General features: G+C 39.8%; 4 protein-coding genes across 6 annotated transcripts; 3 read left to right on the top strand and 1 right to left on the bottom strand.

Moving 5' to 3' along the window:
* The first annotated feature begins 28 nt into the window (after nucleotides 1–28).
* On the top strand, nucleotides 29–6057 carry smfn (small fragment nuclease). Of its 2 annotated transcripts, XR_013279663.1 has the most exons (8): nucleotides 29–223; nucleotides 1418–1501; nucleotides 1590–1667; nucleotides 2139–2250; nucleotides 2329–2437; nucleotides 2652–2705; nucleotides 3480–3648; nucleotides 4230–6057. XR_013279663.1 is itself a non-coding variant. In XM_077504208.1 (7 exons), exons 1-7 carry the CDS (start codon nucleotides 179–181, stop codon nucleotides 3586–3588), a joined length of 591 nt encoding a protein of 196 aa, XP_077360334.1. In that variant the 5' UTR covers nucleotides 29–178; the 3' UTR covers nucleotides 3589–3799. The 2 variants fall into 2 exon arrangements, 1 of the variants encoding a protein (XP_077360334.1); XM_077504208.1 differs by lacking the exon at nucleotides 4230–6057 and having other exon boundaries at nucleotides 3480–3799.
* Nucleotides 4230–6035, bottom strand: LOC144005820 (putative transcription factor ovo-like protein 3). Its single transcript, XM_077504206.1, has 4 exons — nucleotides 5494–6035; nucleotides 4990–5216; nucleotides 4694–4877; nucleotides 4230–4553 (listed from the first exon to the last, which is right to left on the bottom strand). Exons 1-4 carry the CDS (start codon nucleotides 5591–5593, stop codon nucleotides 4237–4239), a joined length of 828 nt encoding a protein of 275 aa, XP_077360332.1. The 5' UTR covers nucleotides 5594–6035; the 3' UTR covers nucleotides 4230–4236.
* Nucleotides 6058–6862: 805 nt separating the features above from the next.
* On the top strand, nucleotides 6863–16884 carry hlcs (holocarboxylase synthetase (biotin-(proprionyl-CoA-carboxylase (ATP-hydrolysing)) ligase)). Of its 2 annotated transcripts, none has more exons than XM_077504205.1 (11): nucleotides 6863–7274; nucleotides 7545–7606; nucleotides 8803–8965; nucleotides 9057–10033; nucleotides 10446–10625; nucleotides 11488–11768; nucleotides 12608–12675; nucleotides 12899–13059; nucleotides 14466–14580; nucleotides 14685–14898; nucleotides 16458–16884. In XM_077504205.1, the coding sequence occupies exons 1-11, from the start codon at nucleotides 7076–7078 to the stop codon at nucleotides 16627–16629; spliced, it is 2592 nt and encodes an 863-aa protein (XP_077360331.1). In that variant the 5' UTR covers nucleotides 6863–7075; the 3' UTR covers nucleotides 16630–16884. The 2 variants fall into 2 exon arrangements, with proteins under 2 accessions (XP_077360331.1, XP_077360330.1); XM_077504204.1 differs by having other exon boundaries at nucleotides 6864–7274; nucleotides 7478–7606.
* Nucleotides 16885–17034: 150 nt separating this feature from the next.
* Nucleotides 17035–21213, top strand: ska2 (spindle and kinetochore associated complex subunit 2). The gene is made up of 5 exons (XM_077504210.1): nucleotides 17035–17699; nucleotides 18638–18730; nucleotides 18872–19048; nucleotides 20782–20847; nucleotides 21067–21213. Exons 1-5 carry the CDS (start codon nucleotides 17667–17669, stop codon nucleotides 21067–21069), a joined length of 372 nt encoding a protein of 123 aa, XP_077360336.1. The 5' UTR covers nucleotides 17035–17666; the 3' UTR covers nucleotides 21070–21213.
* The last annotated feature ends 10 nt before the right edge of the window (nucleotides 21214–21223 follow it).

The raw sequence follows: 21223 nt of genomic DNA, 5'->3' as shown, positions 1-21223 counted from the left end.
GCCGTACAGTCCAGTTGACGTAAAACCGGAATTAAAAAAATTAAAAATTAACAAGCGACATTAGTGTCCACCGACGACGTGTGTTTCAGACGTTTTTTTTTTTGTTTTTTTTAAATTATTGTTTCCATGACATGTTTAATTTGGGCTTTCCACCTCTGTCGGCTGTTGAAGAAAGAACATGAACGTCACTTGGTCTGAAAAGATGGTGTGGGTGGATCTGGAGGCAAGTCACGACAATTGTGTTATCAGTGCTCAAGCCGGCGTTGTAACGAGCGATAATGTGCTGTCACACACCCAAGCGACGTGTGGTTTTGTGTGTAGACTTTTGAAAAGACTATAATATGTATGTATGTATATGTATAATTTGTTGGAAATGCCAGCGCTGCAACGCCTTGTAACGAAAAACCTTATCCACGGAGACATCACTGATTCCTGGGAGTTGGGACGAAACATGTTCTGCATACGAAAGTATCATTTATATTCGTAATTAAATTCGTCAAAATTAAAATGCTTAAAAAGTTCAATTTGAAGTCATTTTGAGGACATACCAATGCTCTACCCATTTTTTTGGGATAACTGTTTGATGACGTCAAGCCCATCGTATCATCCGGATTCGCTGGCTTTCTTCTTCTATCATGCTAAAAAGGTTATGGTAACTAATGGAGGACAAAAACTGCCAAAATTCGAAATAAATAAATGACGAAATAAATAAATGTCTAAAAGGTGAAAATAAAAAATGAATATAAAGAAATATAATTCGAAAATTATATGTAAAAAAATAAATGGAAATAAATCCGTTTTTATTTTCACTTTTAGTCATTTAGTTATTTAGATATTTATGTAGACATGTATTTATTTATTTCAAATTTTGGCAGTTTTGGGCCTCCATAGGTAACAGGGTGTGGGTTGTGGGACACATGTTCCATGATAAATCATTATTTGAAATATTTTTATTCAAATAAATGTTTCCACAGTTACAAGAGACATCATTGAAACAATAATAATAAAAAGAAATTTCATTGGAACTGTTTCATTTTAGATTAAATTTGGACAGTGAGGGGTGGCACAAAAGAAGAATTGCATTTTGCAGGTTTTGGATGTTTCACTTCTGATTCATATGTCAGCTCTTCAGCAAGCTCTGCATAAACCTGATAATGATCCCGTTCATTGGAATCAGCACACCTGATTTCAAGTTCTAAGCTGAAACATTTTTTTTTTAAGTGCTTTTATTTAGCACCTGTTGAATACCTACAAATTTTCTATACAAATATATACCAATCCAGATAATACTATATATGTATTTAAAATAAATGATATCATGTATCTCAACAATGAGTTGCAACCTTATCAGTGCTTAAAATTTGTATACAGTAAAGTATTAGTACACACGTGCTCTTTTTTTTGTTTTGTTTTGCAGATGACAGGCTTGGACATCGAAAATGACAAGATTTTGGAAATGGCGTGCATAATTACAGACTCCGACTTGAACATTTTGGCTGAAGTAATCCCAAAAATATTCTTATTATTCTTGTTGTTTTGACTGTTTTCAATGATCTTCCAATCTCAGCTCAGATGTATTATCTTGGCAGGGGCCCAATTTGATCATAACCCAGTCCGACGACGTCCTGGAATCCATGTCAGAGTGGTGTGTAGAGCAACATGGCAAGGTATGCGATTGCTAGCCTGTCTTTTGTCTAGTCGGCAACAATGGAGGCATCAATGAAATTCAACTACTTTATGTTTATTACCGACTTTAAGACTAGCGCTGAACAATTTTCGTCAAAGATTGGATTGCGATTTTTCTGGCAGATCATTTCATTCATGATTTTTCTTCATACGTGACAATGCAATACAATATCCGCACTATTTACAAACGTGACCAAACATTCCATCATACCATTCAAACGGTAAAATCTGAGAATTGTAACAATCACTGTTGCTCCGATCCATCAACCGCCGATGGTGATTGGACAATTTCCGCGGAATGGTGATGTTGATGATTGCTGATCACAAAAATGAGTCCGTGACTGTCCACACACACAGTCAAAACAGATTTTTCCTAATTAGAATGCTTTAGAACATTGAGTGAGTGTAGGTGTAAATCAATAAATGTGTATTTTTTTTATTTTTTTGTCCAGACTGGACTGACCCAGGAAGTACGACAGAGTAAAATCACCTTGGAACAAGCCGAGTATGAATTTCTATCCTTTATCCGACAGCACACTCCACCTGGACAATGTCCCTTAGCTGGTAAGTGTTTTTTTTTTGTGTGTTTTTTTTTGCATCCATTGTCCACTGACAATAATTGTTGCTTTTTTTTTCGTGCAGGAAATTCTGTGCATGCAGACAAAAGGTTCCTGGACAAATATATGCCACACTTCATGAATCACCTCCACTACAGAATCATTGATGTCAGCAGTATTAAGGAGCTTTGCAGGTCAGATCATTCTTGTTTAATATTTCGGATGCACTATTAAATTACACATACGTGCTCCTGTAAATGTGTCCCCCCCCCAAAAAAAAAAAATAAAAAAAAAAATATATATACGTATATATATTTATTTATTTATTTATTTATTTCTAGACAAAACTCTCTAGTGTGGCTTGGTGTGTGGCAAGAAACTTTTTTTTGTGTGTTTTTGATAACAAAGGAGGTGGTTTCCAGTGGAATATGAGAGAGCGCCACGTAAGAAAGCAACCCACAGGTAAAGATAATTATTGTAAGGTCGCTCAAATTTAACTGTTGTCCTGTCAAACTGTCCTTGTTTAATGCCATCAGTTTCAAAACAAGATGGCAATGCCTAAACAAGTCCAATAATCGACTGTTTTTTTGTTTTGTTTTGTTTTTTTGGAGGGTTTCATACTTACATATGTAAGTATGGGACCCTCCAAAAAAAAAACAACAACAGTTGAGTATTGGACTCGTGTTCAAATTGATGTAAAACTATAGTGTTAGAAAAAGCTCTAAATTAGGTATGAACATGAGCGTTAACTTTTGTTTTTGATATAAAAATAACCTGCTCGTCTATTCCTACTCCCTTTGAGCATGTGAACTGCACACTTAAAGGGATACTTTACTTATTTCGCCATTTTTGGCAGTCAAACGTTAATATTTTGCCTATAATAAATGTAATGTTTTCAGTATTTTTCACGTACAATTAGTATCTTTAAAAACACATTTAGCAACTTGCTGTCGACTGAAAATGACATCACAATGTGCTCAGGTAACCAATCACAGCTCAGCGTGTGAATGTCACATGACCAAACCTAGAAAACAAGCTGAGCTGTGATTGGTTACCTGGGCACCTTGTGATGTCATTTTCAGTCGACAGCAAGTTGCTAAATGTGTTTTTAAAGATACTAATTGTACGTGGAAAAATAATGAGAGTATCATATTAATTATTGACAAAATGAGTCAATGCCTCAAGCTTGAAAGGATCATTCAATACGCTGAAATCGATTTTCGTTTTCTCTTTCAGAGCCTTGGAGGACATCAGGGAGAGCATCAAAGAGTTGCAGTACTACCGAGACAGCATCTTCAAAGCCACTACTGAGAAACAGACCAAAATCGGACAGTTGGAGCAGTAAAAAAAATAATAATTTGTCAGCATTCGAGATGAGAGCGCTTTCTGCTATCGTCAGAAAAAAGTGAGGAATCAATAATAATCATAACAATACTTTTTTTCTGTATTATTCAAGTTTGTGCTTCATTAGAGATTGTTTGTTTATGCATCCAGAAACAATACAAAAAATAATAATAATATTGCGGAGCAGCCATTCACATTGTGAAAAAAATTGATTTTATTTTTTTTTTTATCCATCTCGGGGCTGCCATTTTGCTCCTTGCAAACTTGCAATTGCTCCGGTCACGATCACGGCTCAGCTTGTGAACGTCACGTGACCAAACTTAACAACAGGTAAGTCGTGATTGGCGCGTACAACATAATGTAAACGTTTGACTTCCCCCTTTAAGTGTGGGAAAAGTTCTTACCCGCTATTATGCTGTATGGGCCAATCAAAACGTGTTTTGATGAACCAAAACAATTGATCGGAATCGGTCATCTTTGTTGTTTACATTCACCCGGAATGCTTTGAGGTCACAACTGGCAGAATACGAGGAGGGTAAATCCAATTTCACACCTGCCTGGAAATGCAGCATAAGGATGGACGTTGGCGTTAAGAAGCTAAACAAAAGATGGCATTTTTAAAACCATTTTTTTATTTTTCAGAGAGGCTTCACATGTAAAATGCAGAGTACACCAAATAGGGTCCGGCTCCAGCAATTCCCGATGCACAATAGCCACCATTTTGTACCTTGTGGCGAGAGTGCCTGTGGAGGGCAGCGTTGCCGGGGTGGCATTGTCTTAAATGGAGGAAGTACTCATTGGGGCAATTTGCCGTGTAGCCGCAGTCCTCACACACGAAGATCTTGGATCGCCTCTGGCGGTAAGCGAACTGCTGCTGAACGCCGTGAATCTTCCTCATGTGCGACTCCAGGGAGCAACGTTGCGTGAACGCCTTCTCGCAAAGCTCGCACTTGTACGGTCGTATGCCTGCAGCCAAACGGGAAGTCAGACTTTTATTTAGTCCGTCGGTCATGTTTGTGCAGAACGTGCATCCCTTTCAAGCGGGGATATTACATGGAAGATCGCCGCAGATGTTAAACGCTTAAGCGCGGACGCTCGTTCCTCACCCGTGTGCGTTCGCATGTGCCTCTTGAGGTCGAAGGTATCGTTAAAACCTTTGCCGCAAAACTGACAAGGATGCCTCTTCACCAAGCTGTGACACTTCATGTGGCGGATCAGGATGCGCTGCAGGGGGAACACCTTGTGGCACACCGAGCACACGAAGCTGCCGGCAAAATTGGCGCTCCGGGGCTGAGAAAAATCAAACGAAAACTCTTCATTGATATGATACAGAGCAATTTTCTGTTATTTTTTTCTCAGTGTTGAGATTTACTTTGTGACATAAGAAAAATCATCATCTTACCTTTGCTTTGGCGACCAGTTCCGGTGTCGTCGGCGTGTAGAAGGAGCTCTGAAGCATTTGTGCGGCCGGGCCGTACATTTGGTCGGCAAGCGTTCTTCCCGATTCCGACAACGGCACCGGCAATTTAATTTGAATTGCCGCGCTGCGTTCGAAAGTCGATTGCGGCCGAGGAGGCGCTGTGGCGCACTCTTGACAATCAAAACTCCACGATCTCGTCTCCTTATTCACTACAGGGTATACAATAAACAATAATGTCATTGCAAAACAAAAACATAGTGAAATTTATATTAGAATTTAGGATGACGCCATTTCATCACCATATATGACTATACGATGATTGAAGAACCCATAAGTTGGATTTCTGTGTTGTTTTTTTCCCTATTTTACTGCAAATGACTATCGGCTTGAAATATCAGTTATCGGCCTCCTTGACCACGAATAACCTGTATCGGTATCGGCCTTGAAAAAATAAAATAAAATCATCGGCCTATCACTATATCTTACCATCTGCATCGTTTTCTCTCCGCTCAGTCCGTTCGGACTTTTTCCGACGGTATGCTGGAAAAACGCCACATTTCTTTTTCACAAGGAAAGACCGAGGCATGTTGGAAGTCTTTTCGATCCTCCGTCTTCAACAATCGCTCTCAAATGACGAGAGCTGTTATCGATAATCCTTCATCGTCCACACACACAAATCCAATAAAAAAAAAAATCACAGTACTCCTTTCAATAGCACTCTCTGGGAATGTTGAAAGCTGTGGCAAGGGCGTGACAGATGCCGGTTGTTTTGACTGGAGTGCACCTGTGTTCGTTCGCTCTATATGCATATGTCAACTGGTCCACTACATGTTTTGCATGTCCGGTACTGAGAATCCTGCAAGCTTTGCATTCAAGTGGCCCTTGGCATGCAAATGTTGGTCCCCCGACCAAACACTAGCCTCAGTAAAAAGGCACTTCAGGAGGAAGCACGGTGAATCCATAACTTTAATAATGAATCAATGTTGTGCAATTTACAAAAGCTACTTTTGAAATTTGCTGAATTTTGGACTTGGTTAGCAATTTGTGCCCCCCCCCCCCCCCCCCCCCAAAAAAATGTTTGTACGGGACGTGTCACAGGATGTCTGTTCCAGGTCATTTGAATTGAGCAAACTGCATTTTCTTTGAAAGAACTGAACATGAAAATATAGAGTTGTACTTTCAACGATGATCTAATGCCTTTTCATGTAAATTAAATTCAAACTCGATTTATATCATTCAGATCAAATTTTTCAATGTGAATATTCAAAATAAACATTACAAATTAAATTTGTGTAATTTAAAATCCATTTTTTTCTATTTAATGATTCAAGTTTAGCGATTCCAGTCTATTTCCATTTTACTGTTAGCACATATTTCAGGACTGATCTCAAGAATATGTGATGTAAACGTCAAATCAAGACACACCCCCCCCCCCCCCAAAAAAAAAAAAAAAAAAAGAAAAGAAAAAAAGATGGTTATTATGCTTGATGGTATCATAAGGGGGAACAAAACGCAGTGGAGGCGCGTTTTCCAACTTGGTCCGAGAAATCTGTACTACGGTACCACCACTTCCTGTTCCTGGGTCTGATTCTGAAAGTGCATTTTATTTTATTTTGAAGTTTACCCCCCGCACATCCTGTCTGACACTTCCTATTTCAGAGCGAAACTCCGGTGCTAACCACGGATGCTAACAGTATGTCACGTATGGTGGCATTATCTCCGTAGAGACAGACAACATAGTGAAAATGTCGCGTAGAAGTCAATTTATTCATTTGGCATAGGCTACCTTGGTGACTCCACAAATCTACAGCTACTTACCCAGCTACGCAAGCAGACATTCATGTCCTAGTATTGTTACCGTAGTTAGTGATTTATAAAAAAATAAAATAAAAAAAAGGCGACCTGCTGCGCATGCGCACCTCAAATCGTGCAGGCTGCCGTGACACGCAGTACCAACTATCAGCGGCTGGACAACAACAACAATGACATATTGTACGTAGGCGCAGTTTTTACGTTTTAGGATGTTGATAACATTGTGTTACGTGTATCTGTGGGTACGTTTCCACAAATGTTATTCACGGCTGATTCGCAACAGACTCTTAACGCTGACAAGCAACAGAAGCTTGAGTTTCACCCGCAGACCGCGTTCGTCCTCAATATCCGTCCTGCCCACGACACCCTCTTCAGTCCCTTCAGGCCAACATTCGCCCGAGGACAACATCTTTTTGCAACTGGGAGACAAGTCGGTCACCGTAGCGGAACTCAAGGTATTGTAACGAGTTGGGTTATTTGGTTACACGTCATGTTCTGTTTCGCTTAGTGCTGTTATTTCCTAGTGTTTTGAATGCATCACGTGACTCACGGAGTTACAATAGGATCAGAAGTTTTGTGCTGTCAGGTAACCACCAATCACAGCTCAGCTGAAAATCCCAATTCTGTGCTCGTTTTGTGTTGTCTGTTCGTTTTCCAGGTATGTGACGACATAATCAAATGGAACGTCTTATCGGGGTCCACCATTGTTTGTGCTCCATCGATAGACAACATTTCATTCGTCATAGAAGCTGCTGGACAAAATGGTCGCCGCAACACACCAAACAATGTAGGCACCCCAAGTCACTGTGTAACTCTTGCAATTTAATTTTGTGGGACAAAATGTGACACTTTAAACGTTTTTGTGTGTAAAAAAATATTATAGAAGGTAGGTACCTTTCTACAATAGAGTGTCAGAATCGAGCTCATGGATTGAAAAGAATGACAACAATTTTACAATAATGATAAATGCTGAATGAGAATGCCATGAAGCAAGCTGGTCACTGGTCACTGTCTTCATGATATCTGGAGATTGTGGGAGCGTCAAATTCCGCTGGTCCTTCATTTGCCGACCAAAATCTGTTATCGTCGACGTTTATTTTAACCCCGCTTCGGTCAACACTAAATTACAGTTAGTCGCCGCTATTTAAGGACCGCCCGGTATCCCTTTTTTCAGCGTTAACTCTTTGACTGCCAAAAACGTTTAATAGCGATTAGTAAAATCATGATGTATGCCTCCATAAACGTTAAATGACGTCAATTACATTTTTATTTTTTTATTTTTTTTAGAAATGGGCAGTGTAACGTCTAAGTGCAGCGCTGCCTGGTCAATGGGTTGTGGAATCAAAAACACTCCATAACTCTGGTCAGCAGATGGCAGCATTGTATCTCTTTTCAATGGGCTGCCGGTGTATGAAATTGCAATGAAACATGACGGAATCTGATGAAATAGAACGTTTTCCAGGATGATGTGAACGAGCCTTTGTCATTAAAGTTTTTTTGAAAACGCGGCAGTAAAAGAGTTAACAATGACATGTAAATCATATCAATTTTTGGAATTCTGAGCATGGACGGGAACATGAATGCTCGAGCTCGGGGAACACCATCCAGCCTGTTTTCTATGTCTCCCATTTCCAACGCAGGTGAGGATCGTTATCAGGCTTCTCCCGTGCTTGCCGATGAGCTGTTACTGGAATCAGCTGAGTTGGGAATAGGGATACGTGGAAAACAGGCTGGATCGTGTGCGCTTGAGGACCAGGCTTGTGAAACGCTGGTCTAAAACATGCCTTCTGCAAATACCCCATGAAAACGCCAATAATTTACGGGACACGCCCATTCGGCAATAAATGATGTGCTTGACCAAGCGACTTGCTCATAACTAAAAAAAGAATTGATGAGTTGGGCTAATTGTAAGTCAAGGTACTACGGTTTTTGCAAACAAGTCTATTAAACTGCTTTCATGACAGAAGCGTCAACTTTTCGCAGGTGCTAAAGTGGTCTGACCTTTGCCGACCTCTGGCTCGCAGCCCCGACCAGCCGTTCAGCGCGGTGGCTCAGGCCAGCGTTGACAATTTCAGTCGGCTGGCGGTGGCTTTTTTAGAGGACCGCCTACAACTGGATAACGGACTCGTGCCGTCAAGGATTGTCCGTATGTATCTCGGTAGTGGACCGTTAATTGAATAATGTCACATGCGTTCATAAAAAAAAAAAAAAAAGACTTTTCTTTTATCTACCCACAGCGATTGTCCTCCGTGAATCCGTTCTTAGTGAGCTGATTCGATCCCCAGTGGAGCCCACTCATGCAAAGTCGATGTTGTTTCACAATAGTCACCTTTTGCCGTACCTGCAGCACCCAAACAACCTACTTCCAACCCCTTGTGCAAAGAAGAACTCGGAAAAACGAAGCGCATCGGAGCCTGCTTGTTGCAGACAGGATCGCGGGACCGACTCTGAGGCTGATTTCTCGGGTGACCGTCACCACGCGGAGAGCCACGGTCACCCTCTCCACCTGGCGAACTGCCATGAATGCCTGGAGCTGGAGAACAGCACGATCCTCTCCGTCAGATGCACGTCGTCGGAGAACATTTCCGACAGCCCTCGCGATCGCTCGCTGTGTCTGGATAGCGAGGATGAAGCGTTTCCGGATTTCCAACACGATCTCGCGAGTTCTTTTCGCGAAAACCGCCGATTTGAACCCGACGACCGACTGCCAAACGTTGTGGTGTACACAAATGGGAGCGAGGAGCGTTTCCGAGCAGTTCGACGGGCTTTAAGCGGGTGTCTAAACCCGGAAAAGTACGTTCTATATCCTCTTCAGCCGCATCAAGTCCTGACTGAACCCTGGATGGAAAATTCTCGGCTGCTGGTGCTGGCAGAGGACGACGCGCTCGCGCCGCAGCTTCACACAAGATTCGTCAACTACCTGAGCCGCGGCGGGAAGGTCCTGGGGCTCGCGTCCTCCCTGTGCCCTGCCGGGGTCTCTCTCGAGGACGGAGACCAGCGACCTGGGCAGGTGCGGAGACTGAGCTTCGCACGAAAGGACAGCGCAGAACTGGAACTGAGCGTGTTGGCCAGTGGGAAGGTTTTTCCCAGAGATGTCCTGACATCGGGGAAATTGGAGCTCTGGGGGGAGCTCAAAGATGGCGCCAATCGGAAGGATGTGGTGATCGTCAGGGTCCCCCATGGAGAGAAAGGCGGGGAAGCCGTCTTGTGTCAGGTGAGACATGTTGAACATATTGTTGAACATAATGTTCTATTAAAAGTGGAATTGATGTACCAATCACGATACTATAGCGGAGGATCCTCTGTTTACGACCAACTTCACAATTTGGACACAAGTTAGAGCGCCTCGTCGTATGCCATTAATCCATTCTCACACAATAGTGAAGTTGTCATTTGGGTCCATATTGGCATGAAAAATACTTGAGGCTGAAAATGTCATTTAAAAAAGTGGTACAACCGTACAATTATTGCTTTATGACACGAAGCCTCATAAAAATAAACGGACTTAAGTACCGTGTTTCCTGTCCCCATCAGTGGACACAAACGTGCTTGACTCGGTGCTCAGTCCGTCTATTTTTACAAGGCTTCGTTGGCGTAATACCTTGTTGTATATTTCCTGTCGGCAGATCCATCTGGAAAACGCTCCCGACTTCCACAATCAGACAACTGAGAGTTTTGATGGTTTCAAGGCCAACAATGTACGACATTATCAAGTCCTGGCAGAAATCCTGACCTCTCTTGGCCTTAGTTGCCAGGTAAACCAAACTCCAGCACCAAGTCCGGTTTACCTTCTGGCCACCTCTCAGGTAAGGCTTTTAAGACTTTTTTTTCTTTTTTCTTTTTTATGTAACTGATCTCTAAAATGTGAGCAGTACGGGAGTGCGTGTCATTCTGAACAGGACGGTACAGGACTCATTTACATGAGGGGCGGGATGTGACAGGATATATTTTTTTTATTGTGGTCTGGGACTTGGACGCGACTGGATTTTTTTTTTTTTCCTGTGGGATGGGAGTGCAAATCGACTCCCGTGTCACCCTCTTAATTTGCAATGCCAAGTTGAGCGATTCTAGTCCAGCACAATCGAGCAAAACTAAAGCAACACTTCAAGGTGAAGAAATCCAGATTCAATAAAAACGCTACTGTCCTGATTTTTGTTCACCAGTAAACCCAACTCATAACCTCTCATGAAAATTTTTATCATCCATTTGAAACTTTTTTTTTTTTTTTTTTTGGTCTAAATTTGTTTGATTGTCTGGTCTGCAGTCGGCAGGTCTGTTATTCAACCTGTCCTCTGCAAGAAGTCATAATATTAAACCTCCCAAAAAAATGAAAACAAACTTCACAAGTTTGGCAATATATATTTAAAAAAAAAAAAAAAAAAAAAAAAAAAAAAAAAAGTGGTCACAAATTCACTAAATAATGCAATCAATTCCGTCAGATTTATTCACATTCCTCACTGAATTAGTTCATTTAAGAGAAACCAAAGTCAGTTAAAATGGCTGCCAAGTCGGGGAACTCAAATAATTGAAAATGACTGGCAGTGAATGAGATTTTTTTTTTTTTCTTCCAGATTCCATTTCAAGTTTTCATGAACATAATTCTGCAATTGTCCATTTTTCTGTGTACTGTTAAACGACGACACGTTTTCCCGCGCGTCTTCTCCACAGGAGGCCAAAGCAAAGTTTCTTCAGTGTCTCCACGCGCACGTAAATGACGATGGTCTTGTCATGTCGAAGGCGTCCCTCAGGGTAGTGCCCAGTAGCGAGCTACAAGATGATGATGCTTTTGGGCATGACCACTCTCTTTCGCTCTTCACCGATTGTCCCGATTCCCGAAAGTGGGAACACTTTTGTTTGGATACCTACTGCAAAAACCTGACAACCGTTCTGCTGGGACATACTTTGCTGTACGCTGATGTCGTTTCATCGACAATGGACCTGGTTGAAGGGTAACACGTTTTTCTCATCTTAGACATGTTTTGTGTTTCATCATTACGTACACAAATTGTGCTATACTGAGCCCAAAAAAAAAAAGAAGAACCCGTTCCGAGGTGGCGTCAACAATGCTTTGCTCCTCCGTAGGGGTGGGAATCTTTTGACTGTCTCGCGATTCGATTTGATTCAGATTTTTTTGTGCCTACGATTCGATTCAGAATCGAGTTTAGATTCTGAATGATTATTTTTTTTTTGACAATGATTTGCGCTTCAATTTATAGATGTGCAAAGAATCGCCATGATCTACACCAGTCTGACTCACTAACACTAATTAACTCATTTACTCCCAATAATGTATAAATACGTTTTTTTTAAATGTTCTAAGTGTCCCAAAGACGTATTTATACGTTTTTGTTTTTGTTTTTAATGCTAGAGCATACAGAAGGCTTCGATGCAGCCTCAACTGCCAAGAACGGTTGCAGAAATGGTAGTTTTACACAAACGGCCAGCAGGTGGCAGCAGATCAACCAGGGCCATGTAGAAAAAAAGCTCAATTACTTACAATTTGAAATAGATTTGTGAAAACTGATGAAACTTAGCTCTCTTCTAATGCTAATTGCTGCAAAACGGAAACAGATAGAAACATACTTTTTTTCCTGATGAAAGAAGAGACGTTAATCTTTCTTTTGATAGGTTCCGTGTTTTTATAGCAATAGAACACAATATTCTGTGGGCCTTGCAAAATCAGTCCAAATCCAGTAAAACAGCCGGGAAGCGAACGGGATTGCGAAATGTGAAAATGGCGGCGAGTGAATGAGTTAATCTCTTCTTCAACGTGTTTGTCTCCCTCTAGACTGGATCTTCATTTACCAGAAGATGTTGGTTTAATAGTCATAGCAGCTCAACAAAGTCAGGGCAGAGGTCAGTATTCCTGTGCAGTAAGTCTGCATACTGTGTGTCACGTGATATTGACAGGAGGACAATCTGGTTTGTGCAAACACATACAGTACTGTGTCCTATTCTCTGTTTGCCAGAGCGTCTTTGGCGTATTTGTATAGCAGAGGTTTGGCTAATGCTAAATGCCGTCTTGTGAGTGGGGAAAAAATCATCCAAATTAATTCCCATCATTTCTCCCCCACTGCAGGGCGGGGAAGAAATGCCTGGCTCAGCCCTCTGGGTTGTGCCATGTTCACACTCTGCGTCCAGATCAAGATGAGTTCCAGGCTTGGACAGAGGATTTCCTTTCTGCAACATCTGGCTGCTCTCGCTGTCATCGAAGCTGTGCGTACGCTTCCTGGATATGAGGTATCAATATGTACACATGACGTCGTGTCAATACTAGTGTAGTATGTGATAGTACTGTATTGGCCTGATTTAGTCAATTACTGTATTGTGCATGATGCATTTGCATGCAAAAACGTTCATGTTAATGGATGTGGAAGTTGCACCCACGATTGTGTGTTACCAAATTTTTGCACCTTATGGGTGGAATATATGCAAATAGATCAATTTAGCATGTGCAAAATTGTTGATCAAACCTGCTTAAATGAATTGCGACGACTGACGACTTTTAAATATTGAAATAGTGCGCCTGAAAGGCAGTGCAAAGCGGCCTGCGCAGTGCTGCCAGGCAAAATGAGACGCGGCGAGGAGCACTTTTATGCTCAAGTGAGCATTTTTGAGGTGCCACAAACAATAATTATTGTCGTTTGCAGTTGAATCAAAGCCTTACATATGCTCTAACAAAAAAAAAAAAAAAAAAAAAAACACACACAAAAATAAACGTATGAATACGTCTTTGGGACACTTAAAACTTTAAAAAAAAACAGTTAAGTTTTGGGAACAAATGAGTTCATGTGAAAAAAATGCATCTTACAAATGCAATTATGCCATCTAGTGGTAGAAAAGTGACCTCAACACAAATCAATATCACTCGTTTTTTACAGTATGTCTTTTTAATTTTAATTCAATTTTATGAAGTATGAAATTACTGTATCATTTACTAAAAGATGCAACCATATTTCTATTTAACATTTTTTTCCCACTTTTATGTTAGAGTATAAAAATTTGGAAAAAGATTATATTATTGTCCATTTTATTGTACATTTAGAACAGTTTTTGCGATTAATTGTGAGTTAACTATTAACTCATTCACTCGCCGCCATTTTCTCATTTCGCAATCCCGTTCGCTCCCTCCCGGCTGTTTGACTGGATTTTGACTGATTTTGCAAGGCCCACAGAATATTGTGTCCTATTGCTATAAAAGCATGTAACCTATCAAAAGAAAGATTAACGTCTCTTCTTTCATCAGGAAAAAAAAAAGTATGTTTCTATCTGTTTCCGTTTTGCAGCAATTAGCATTAGAAGAGAGCAAAGTTTCATCAGTTTTCACAAATCTATTCAAAATTGTAAGTAATTGAGCTTTTTTTCTACATGGCCCTGGTTGATCTCCTTTGCTCTGCTGCCACCTGCTGGCCGTTTGTGTAATAACTACCATTTCTGCAACCGTTCTTTGCAGCTGAGAGGCTGCATCAAAGCCTTCTGTATGCTCGAGCATTAAAAAAACGTATAAATACCTCTTTGGGACACTTAAAACATAAAAAAAAATCGTATTTACACGTTATTGGGAGCAAATGAGTTAAAGTCGATTCTGATTAAGAATTCTAATCACCTGACAGCCCTAATTTGTATTCTCTTCTAATGTTCCTCAGGACATCGACCTGCGGTTGAAGTGGCCCAATGACATCTACTACAGCAATCTGATCAAGCTTGGAGGCGTTCTTGTCACTTCCACTGTGATGCGTTCAACCTTCCATCTACGAATCGGTAACATCCGTGTTGTATCATCGCAGTGCACTAAAAAAAAAAAAAAATGGTCGTCCATTTTTTTTTATTTTTTTTTTATTTCTCCTGTATTCCATAAACTCCAGGCTGCGGTTTCAACGTGAGCAACAGCAACCCAACGCTGTGCGTCAACGACCTCATCCGGCAGCACAACATCCAGCACAATCGCAAGCTGGAAGCTCTGAGCTGCGCGCAGCTAATCGCTCGGACCGTCAGCTGCCTGGAGAGCCTCATCGACTGCTTCCAACATGGCGGCGCCCAGGAAATCCTGCCGCTCTACTACGAAAGGTGGCTTCACAGGTGAGCCGATTACGTGCTGCCGTTGCTGACGTCGCAATGAAATCAAATAGTACATTTCATGTCAATTATATTTTGGATCGATTGGATTTATTGAACATATAAACATACAAACAAAAGAATTAAAAAAGAACCGCATAAAATCATCAATCAATCACAGTTTACATGTTCAGAAGTTAAAAACTTATCGAGTTCTACCTCTGATATATTTCGACTTATTTCCTTATTAATACAATACGAGGTTAATATTTTTTTAAAAATAAAATGTATAAACCTGGTTATGAATACAATTTGCCAGCAACATATGTACATGAAATTCCTACACATATACCATAATACATTTATAAATCATATACTCATATATACAATTTTCATGCTTTTATCTGACACAAGTAATTTTTTTTTTAACTTTGCTTTTAAACATTTTTTTACACTCAACAAGTGAGACATCTTTTCAGGTCAATTGCCAAATGATTCCACAAATTAACACCTTTTAACAGAAACACACTTTTGCTTCATATTTGTTTTTGTTTTGGTATATACGCGACTGTTGCTCGGTCCACCCTTAAAATCGGCCGATGCTGATATTAAAACCGCCACAATATCGTCGTCGTCATGGTCGCAATATTTAAAAGGTACACATCTGTTAAAGTCAGGTTGATTTCCGTTTGTGCAGTTCTAGCACCCTCTGGTGGCGTGTTTTTTTTTTTTTTTTTTGAGTGTAATGTAATTTTCACAAGGCCTCTTTTGGCCCTTCTATGTTTAGAATCCACACTAATGTTCAGATGATAATGTGCTTGTGACTTATGTGTGGAGGAACTCGATGTGTGCGTGCAATATTAACTCATTCACTCCCAAAAACGTATTTATACGTTTTTTAGGTTTTTGTATGCTAGAGTTTTTGTATGAAGGCTTTGATGCAGTTTCTGACCTGAAGCGGTTGCTTAAAGCGATGGTACTTATTACAAAAAAAAAAAAAAACGGCCAGCAGGTGGCAGCAAAGTATAAGAGATCAACCAGGTCCATGTTGCAACAAGCTCTTTTCCCCAGTATTTTCAACAGGTTTGTGAATAATGATGAAACTTAGCTAATTCTAATGCTAATTGCTACAAAACATAAAAACAGATACAAAAAATATACCGTACTTTTTTTTTCTTTTTTTTTTCCTGATGAAAGAAGAGACATTTTTCTTTTGGTAGGTTCCATGTTTTGATAGCAATAGAACATGAAAATGGCTGGGAGTGAATGAGTTAACGTGTTATGTTATTTTGAGATTGTGGGTTGTTAATATGCATTGCTGTTGTGTACAAAACCACAATATTGTTTTGGTTTTTTTTTAAATATGAGCTCTTTTTTTTTCTCCCTTTTCTTTTTAACAATATTTACTTTTTTTTTAAATTACGCAAACCCCACAATATCGTGCTAATTATCGTATAGTGATGTTTGGATATCGTCACATCCCTCGTAGATGCTGTAGATGGATGAGATGGATATTACTCTACTCTATAAAAGTTGACCTTAGACAGGAAATCCCTGTTTTTGTTTTTTGTTTCTTGTTCCAGCGGAAGTCTGGTGCATCTTTGGCGCGAGGATGGCCATGAAGCGGAGGTGGTGGGTTTAGACGGCAACGGCTTCCTTCAGGTCCACAGTGCGGAGCAGGGCATCGTTTCAGTGGAGCCTGACGGGAACTCTTTTGACATGCTGAAGAACCTGGTGGTCATCAAGCAACATTAGGACCAAAAAGCAATCTTGGTCTTGATCCGACAATCTTGTATTTATTTCACATTACGTAGTACTCGATATGTAACTTTTTTTTTTTTTTGTTAATCTGACACATTTTTGTCAGTATTGTTTTGCTTGAACATTGCTTTAATTCATTTAGAATCAGTTGTCACTTATGCTCCAATATGCACATTGTTGTCAAAGTGAAGCGTGAACCTTAAAGGAGCGCTTAGGAACGTTTGAACTTGAATAAAATATTTTTCAGAACTCTTCCGATGAAACCACTTCAAACTAGTTGAACGGTACCTCTGCCAAGGCTTGAGTGGGTTGGTATGATTTTTACTGGCACTAAACAACTTGGAGGAGGAAGACTGCCACACACACACAAAAACTACAAATGTGCACTTCCCCCATTCGTTACAAAGACAGAAGTCAAGGGGTGGAATGTGACGTTAAGTGCTATTAAAACGTGAACATAAAAACAATGTAATTATTGGATGGCGTCAGTAGACTTATTTTCCAGCCACTGTGTTAAATTCTCCTACAAGAAAAAAAAATTTTTTTGGGAAATAAAAAGACAAACATAGTAATTCAAGTATTCTCACATTCGATTAATGTATTTAATTGTATTATCTAAAGGGGCTGGATGCAAGATTTAGAGTTTTTGCACATTTGCGACCCCTCTGGCGAAACGTGGAATGTCCTTCACCTTCTTCCAGTTCCTCCTGGTGCCCACCTACAAAATTAAAGCAACAAATGTAAATGTCATGTTTCATTATTTAAATGATCGCTATAAAGTGCAATATGTCACATATATAATTAGTCATGACAAATTTCCTTCCGTTTCAGATAGTGGTCATTTATTTTTCCTTCCACTAAAATAGTCAATGCTCTTATTTTGTTAACTATTCTTAAACTGCAACAGGAAGCAACATTTCTTAAAAAAGCACACTCAGATCGCCTTGACAGCATTCGAAACGCCACTTGGATCTCGTTTCGCGTTTTCGCCGTTCAACGCGGAGAAGAACTTGACAAACTAATCTTTCAACATGGAGGCGACGGTGGAAAAACTCGAACTCATGGTACGTCAAGTTGCAGTGTACTGTAAACAAGAAGACGCAACATTGATTCTTGTGAAATCTTTGCTTCCCTTGTTCATTTTACGGGTTTCGTTATTGTTTCGGAGTAATATTGTTTGTCGTCCGCGATTATATGCCGTCAATATTCTGGTTAAGGGCTAAATTCCGGATTCGGAAACATTCGCAATAACCCGCTCTCCCAGATGACGTGACGTCACGATCACGTGACCTCATCCGCCATCGACAGAAAGGGGAACCCTCTTGTAAACGTCAAATTTGAGCTGTGTTTTACATTTGGTTGCCTTGTGTTTAACTAGATAAAGGATATACCAGTAAACTGTATGTAGTTTATATGCTAATATAAATAATAAAAGAAATGGCGATTAAAAAAATAAATAAAAGTACCATTTCCTGTTCGAAGTCCTATTTCGCCCCCTAGCGTTATTTTGCCGTGAATTCGCGATGATGGAGGAGAGTTGCCAGTCACGTCAAAAATAGCCACTGCCTTTGTTGTTGGAAGACTGACCCGACCCCAAACCGACAAATTACACATCAGAACACATCTGCAGTGACAATGACACGATTGATACCAAACCAAATACGATAAATTGTACTTCAAAATACTTTTGCAGAGTTTCAACTGGCGCTTCATCATAGAAAATACTCTGGCCCATGTTACTCAAAATGGCACACAACCGTTGTACCATTAAGTCTAGGAGAAGAAGTTTACAATTACCAATTTTCTCTTATAATGTATAACACTAACTCCATAACAAGCATTGCAAAAAAACAAAACAAAACATTCAACAATATCTGTGAAACATTAAAAACTGGTTGTTTTCACTGCACATCAAGTAGTTCTCTGTTAGTCATCTCAGCGGAAGAGGACAGCGGCTGACATTGTCAGACCTCTGACGTAAATCTACGTGACGTCTTTGCAGTTTTCCAAATCAGAAGCTGACCTGAACGTCATCGAGATGCGCCTCAAGCTGGACGTGAGCAACCAAACTGCTGAGAATGGATTGTCCCACCAGGTGATATTTCACTACCCGCGCTTTTATTACACGAGTTTTCCTTTTTATCGTATTATGGATGTTCAGCACGTTGAGTTGCATTTTGAAATGTATGAAAGGTGCGATATAAAATAACGATTGATTGATTGACTTTGCCTTTAGGAGAACCCAATTGTGATGCTGGAACGACTGAGAGCAATTCAAGACAAACATTGTGTGTTGCGCACTCAGATGACTGACATTACAGATGCACAGAAAGTGTCCACGTCGTCCATTCGAGACAAACTGCACAGTATCGTTGCACTGACTCGACACTTTGAACGGACAACTGATGTGGAGGTATGCGGCAAACGTTTTACCAACATCGGATAGTACACACTTACTCTCATCCAATTAATTTGGCTGATACTGTTTTTTTTGTGTGTGTTTTTTTCCTTTTAACACATTCATTGCCAGACCAGCAAAAAAAAAAAAAAAAAAAATGCATCATTTGACGTCTTTTTCCGTCAATGGCAGTGAATGAGTTAATAAGACAACTACACGGATAACTACACTTTTGTTTTCAGTCCGATACCACTATTGAGTACTCGACGCTTAAGGTCATAGGTGTCAAAGTGCATCCCTCGAGGGCCGCAGTCCTGCAGGTTTTGGAGGTTTCCCACTTTCAACACAGCTGACTCATATTTAAATAAGATCATCAGCAAGCGCTGCAGGGGCCTGATCATTATCCTGATCATTGAATCGGGTGCGTTGGAGGAGAGATACCTCGAAAACGTGCAGGACTCCGGATCTTGACACATGTGGCTTAAGTACTCACAATACCAAGTGACAATACATTATTTAAAAAAAAACCAAAAAAACATTTCATACACAACACAAAATAATCCAAATTTAAATAAATAAAGCAAATAAAGCAAATTCTCGTGATTGAACAACAACTTTTTCAAGGAATACATTGACGTGCAAAGAATTGAATTGGTGCTTCAAAGTAACATTTAGGAATACATTACCTACAATTTAACCACAGTTTTGGCAACACAAGTTTGTCGCCGTTTAAAATGTGGCGGGAAACGTTCCCCAAAGGCTTTGCATGTGTAAAATAGTATTTCAGTCATATTTCTGTTTTGTTTGTATGTTTTTTAATTAATCAATGAATTATACTTAAAAAATAAAAATGTAATTTTTAATTTATCAAATTAAATGAAATTTATAAATTTACTTCCCTTATTTAGGCAACGACATTATTTGAAATTGACAGCGCACAAACAATAAATGAATTATGATTAAATTATTGGTTTGTTCTAACGTGATGAGAAAACCCCCCCAAAAATGTTGATAATTGTTTTCCACAGTAAAAGAAATAGTTTTATTTTGGTTCAAAACAAAGACAATCAGTCGGCTTTGACTTGGACTTTTCCTCTGCACTTTCCTCCCGAAAAGACCGAAGTTGCGCTTCCTGGCCTATAGATGGCAATGTTGTCCACTGTTTTACATTGACGCTGCAAGAGGCGCGTTTGTTTCATCGTCGTCGACTGTACAATTAAAAAAAACAACAACATTGACTTTTAACAAGATCAAAATGGCGTGGTGTTTCTCACGGTTTTTTAAATAAATCAACCTTATATGTCTTTTTAAATTCACTTTATTGACAGTTTAGCGCAGAGACCTATTATTAAACAGTATCCATTCAACATGTCACGCTACGTTTTCTTCTTTGTTTGTGTTCTTCCTTTCTTATCGATGTGCTAAACCGAGGTTACAGATTAAATAAATTGATGAAATAGATTAGTAAGTAAACTGTAGGAGCAGATTACCTAACTAGGCCGATTAGTATAGTGCGTGCCGAACGGGCGAAATAGAACTATAAGATTTGCTTCAAAAACATTAATAATAATAATAAAAAAAAAAAATACTCCTTAAAGCGCTGCATGTCATTTAGTAATTTTAGTAAGTTTTCTTTTGAAATGTTTTTATTTTTATTTTTTTAAATCAAGTAACATTTAGCTACACAATAGCTAGCCTTGCCTTTAGCCCGGCTTAATTCAACTTATGTTTGTGTCAACCTGTGCCAGGTTCACTGCATGGCCGAATCGGTGCAGCAGTTGGAAGAGATGCTGGTTAACGGCGTCGGTGCTGAGGTAAAACGTTGCAATGTTTTGTCTCGGGATTAATTATACGCTAGTAACAAAAAATGCACGATGAAACTGAACAACTATTGTGGGGCTCGGGATGCCACAAGTTATTATTGTTTTAACGTGACATTCTGTAAAAAGGGGGTGAATATAAAAGTCAGATATGTTCTAAAACTGAATACTAAAACTGAAAACTGTTTGTCATGACTTTTTCATACTTCACAGTGACTGTTGAAGACGAAGTTGCGCAATGCCAAACCAACGGCCCAACGCCATCAACATCAACAGCTGGTGACGATTCACAAGCTACAATAGATTTGTGCTTTTGTTTTTACTGTTTATAATGCATTAATAAATCCACTAAGACCCCAAGACCAGGTTT

The sequence above is a fragment of the Festucalex cinctus genome, chromosome 18 (assembly GCF_051991245.1).
Source record: "Festucalex cinctus isolate MCC-2025b chromosome 18, RoL_Fcin_1.0, whole genome shotgun sequence".
NCBI lineage: Eukaryota > Metazoa > Chordata > Actinopteri > Syngnathiformes > Syngnathidae > Festucalex > Festucalex cinctus.
This window is presented reverse-complemented; position numbering and strand designations above follow the sequence as displayed.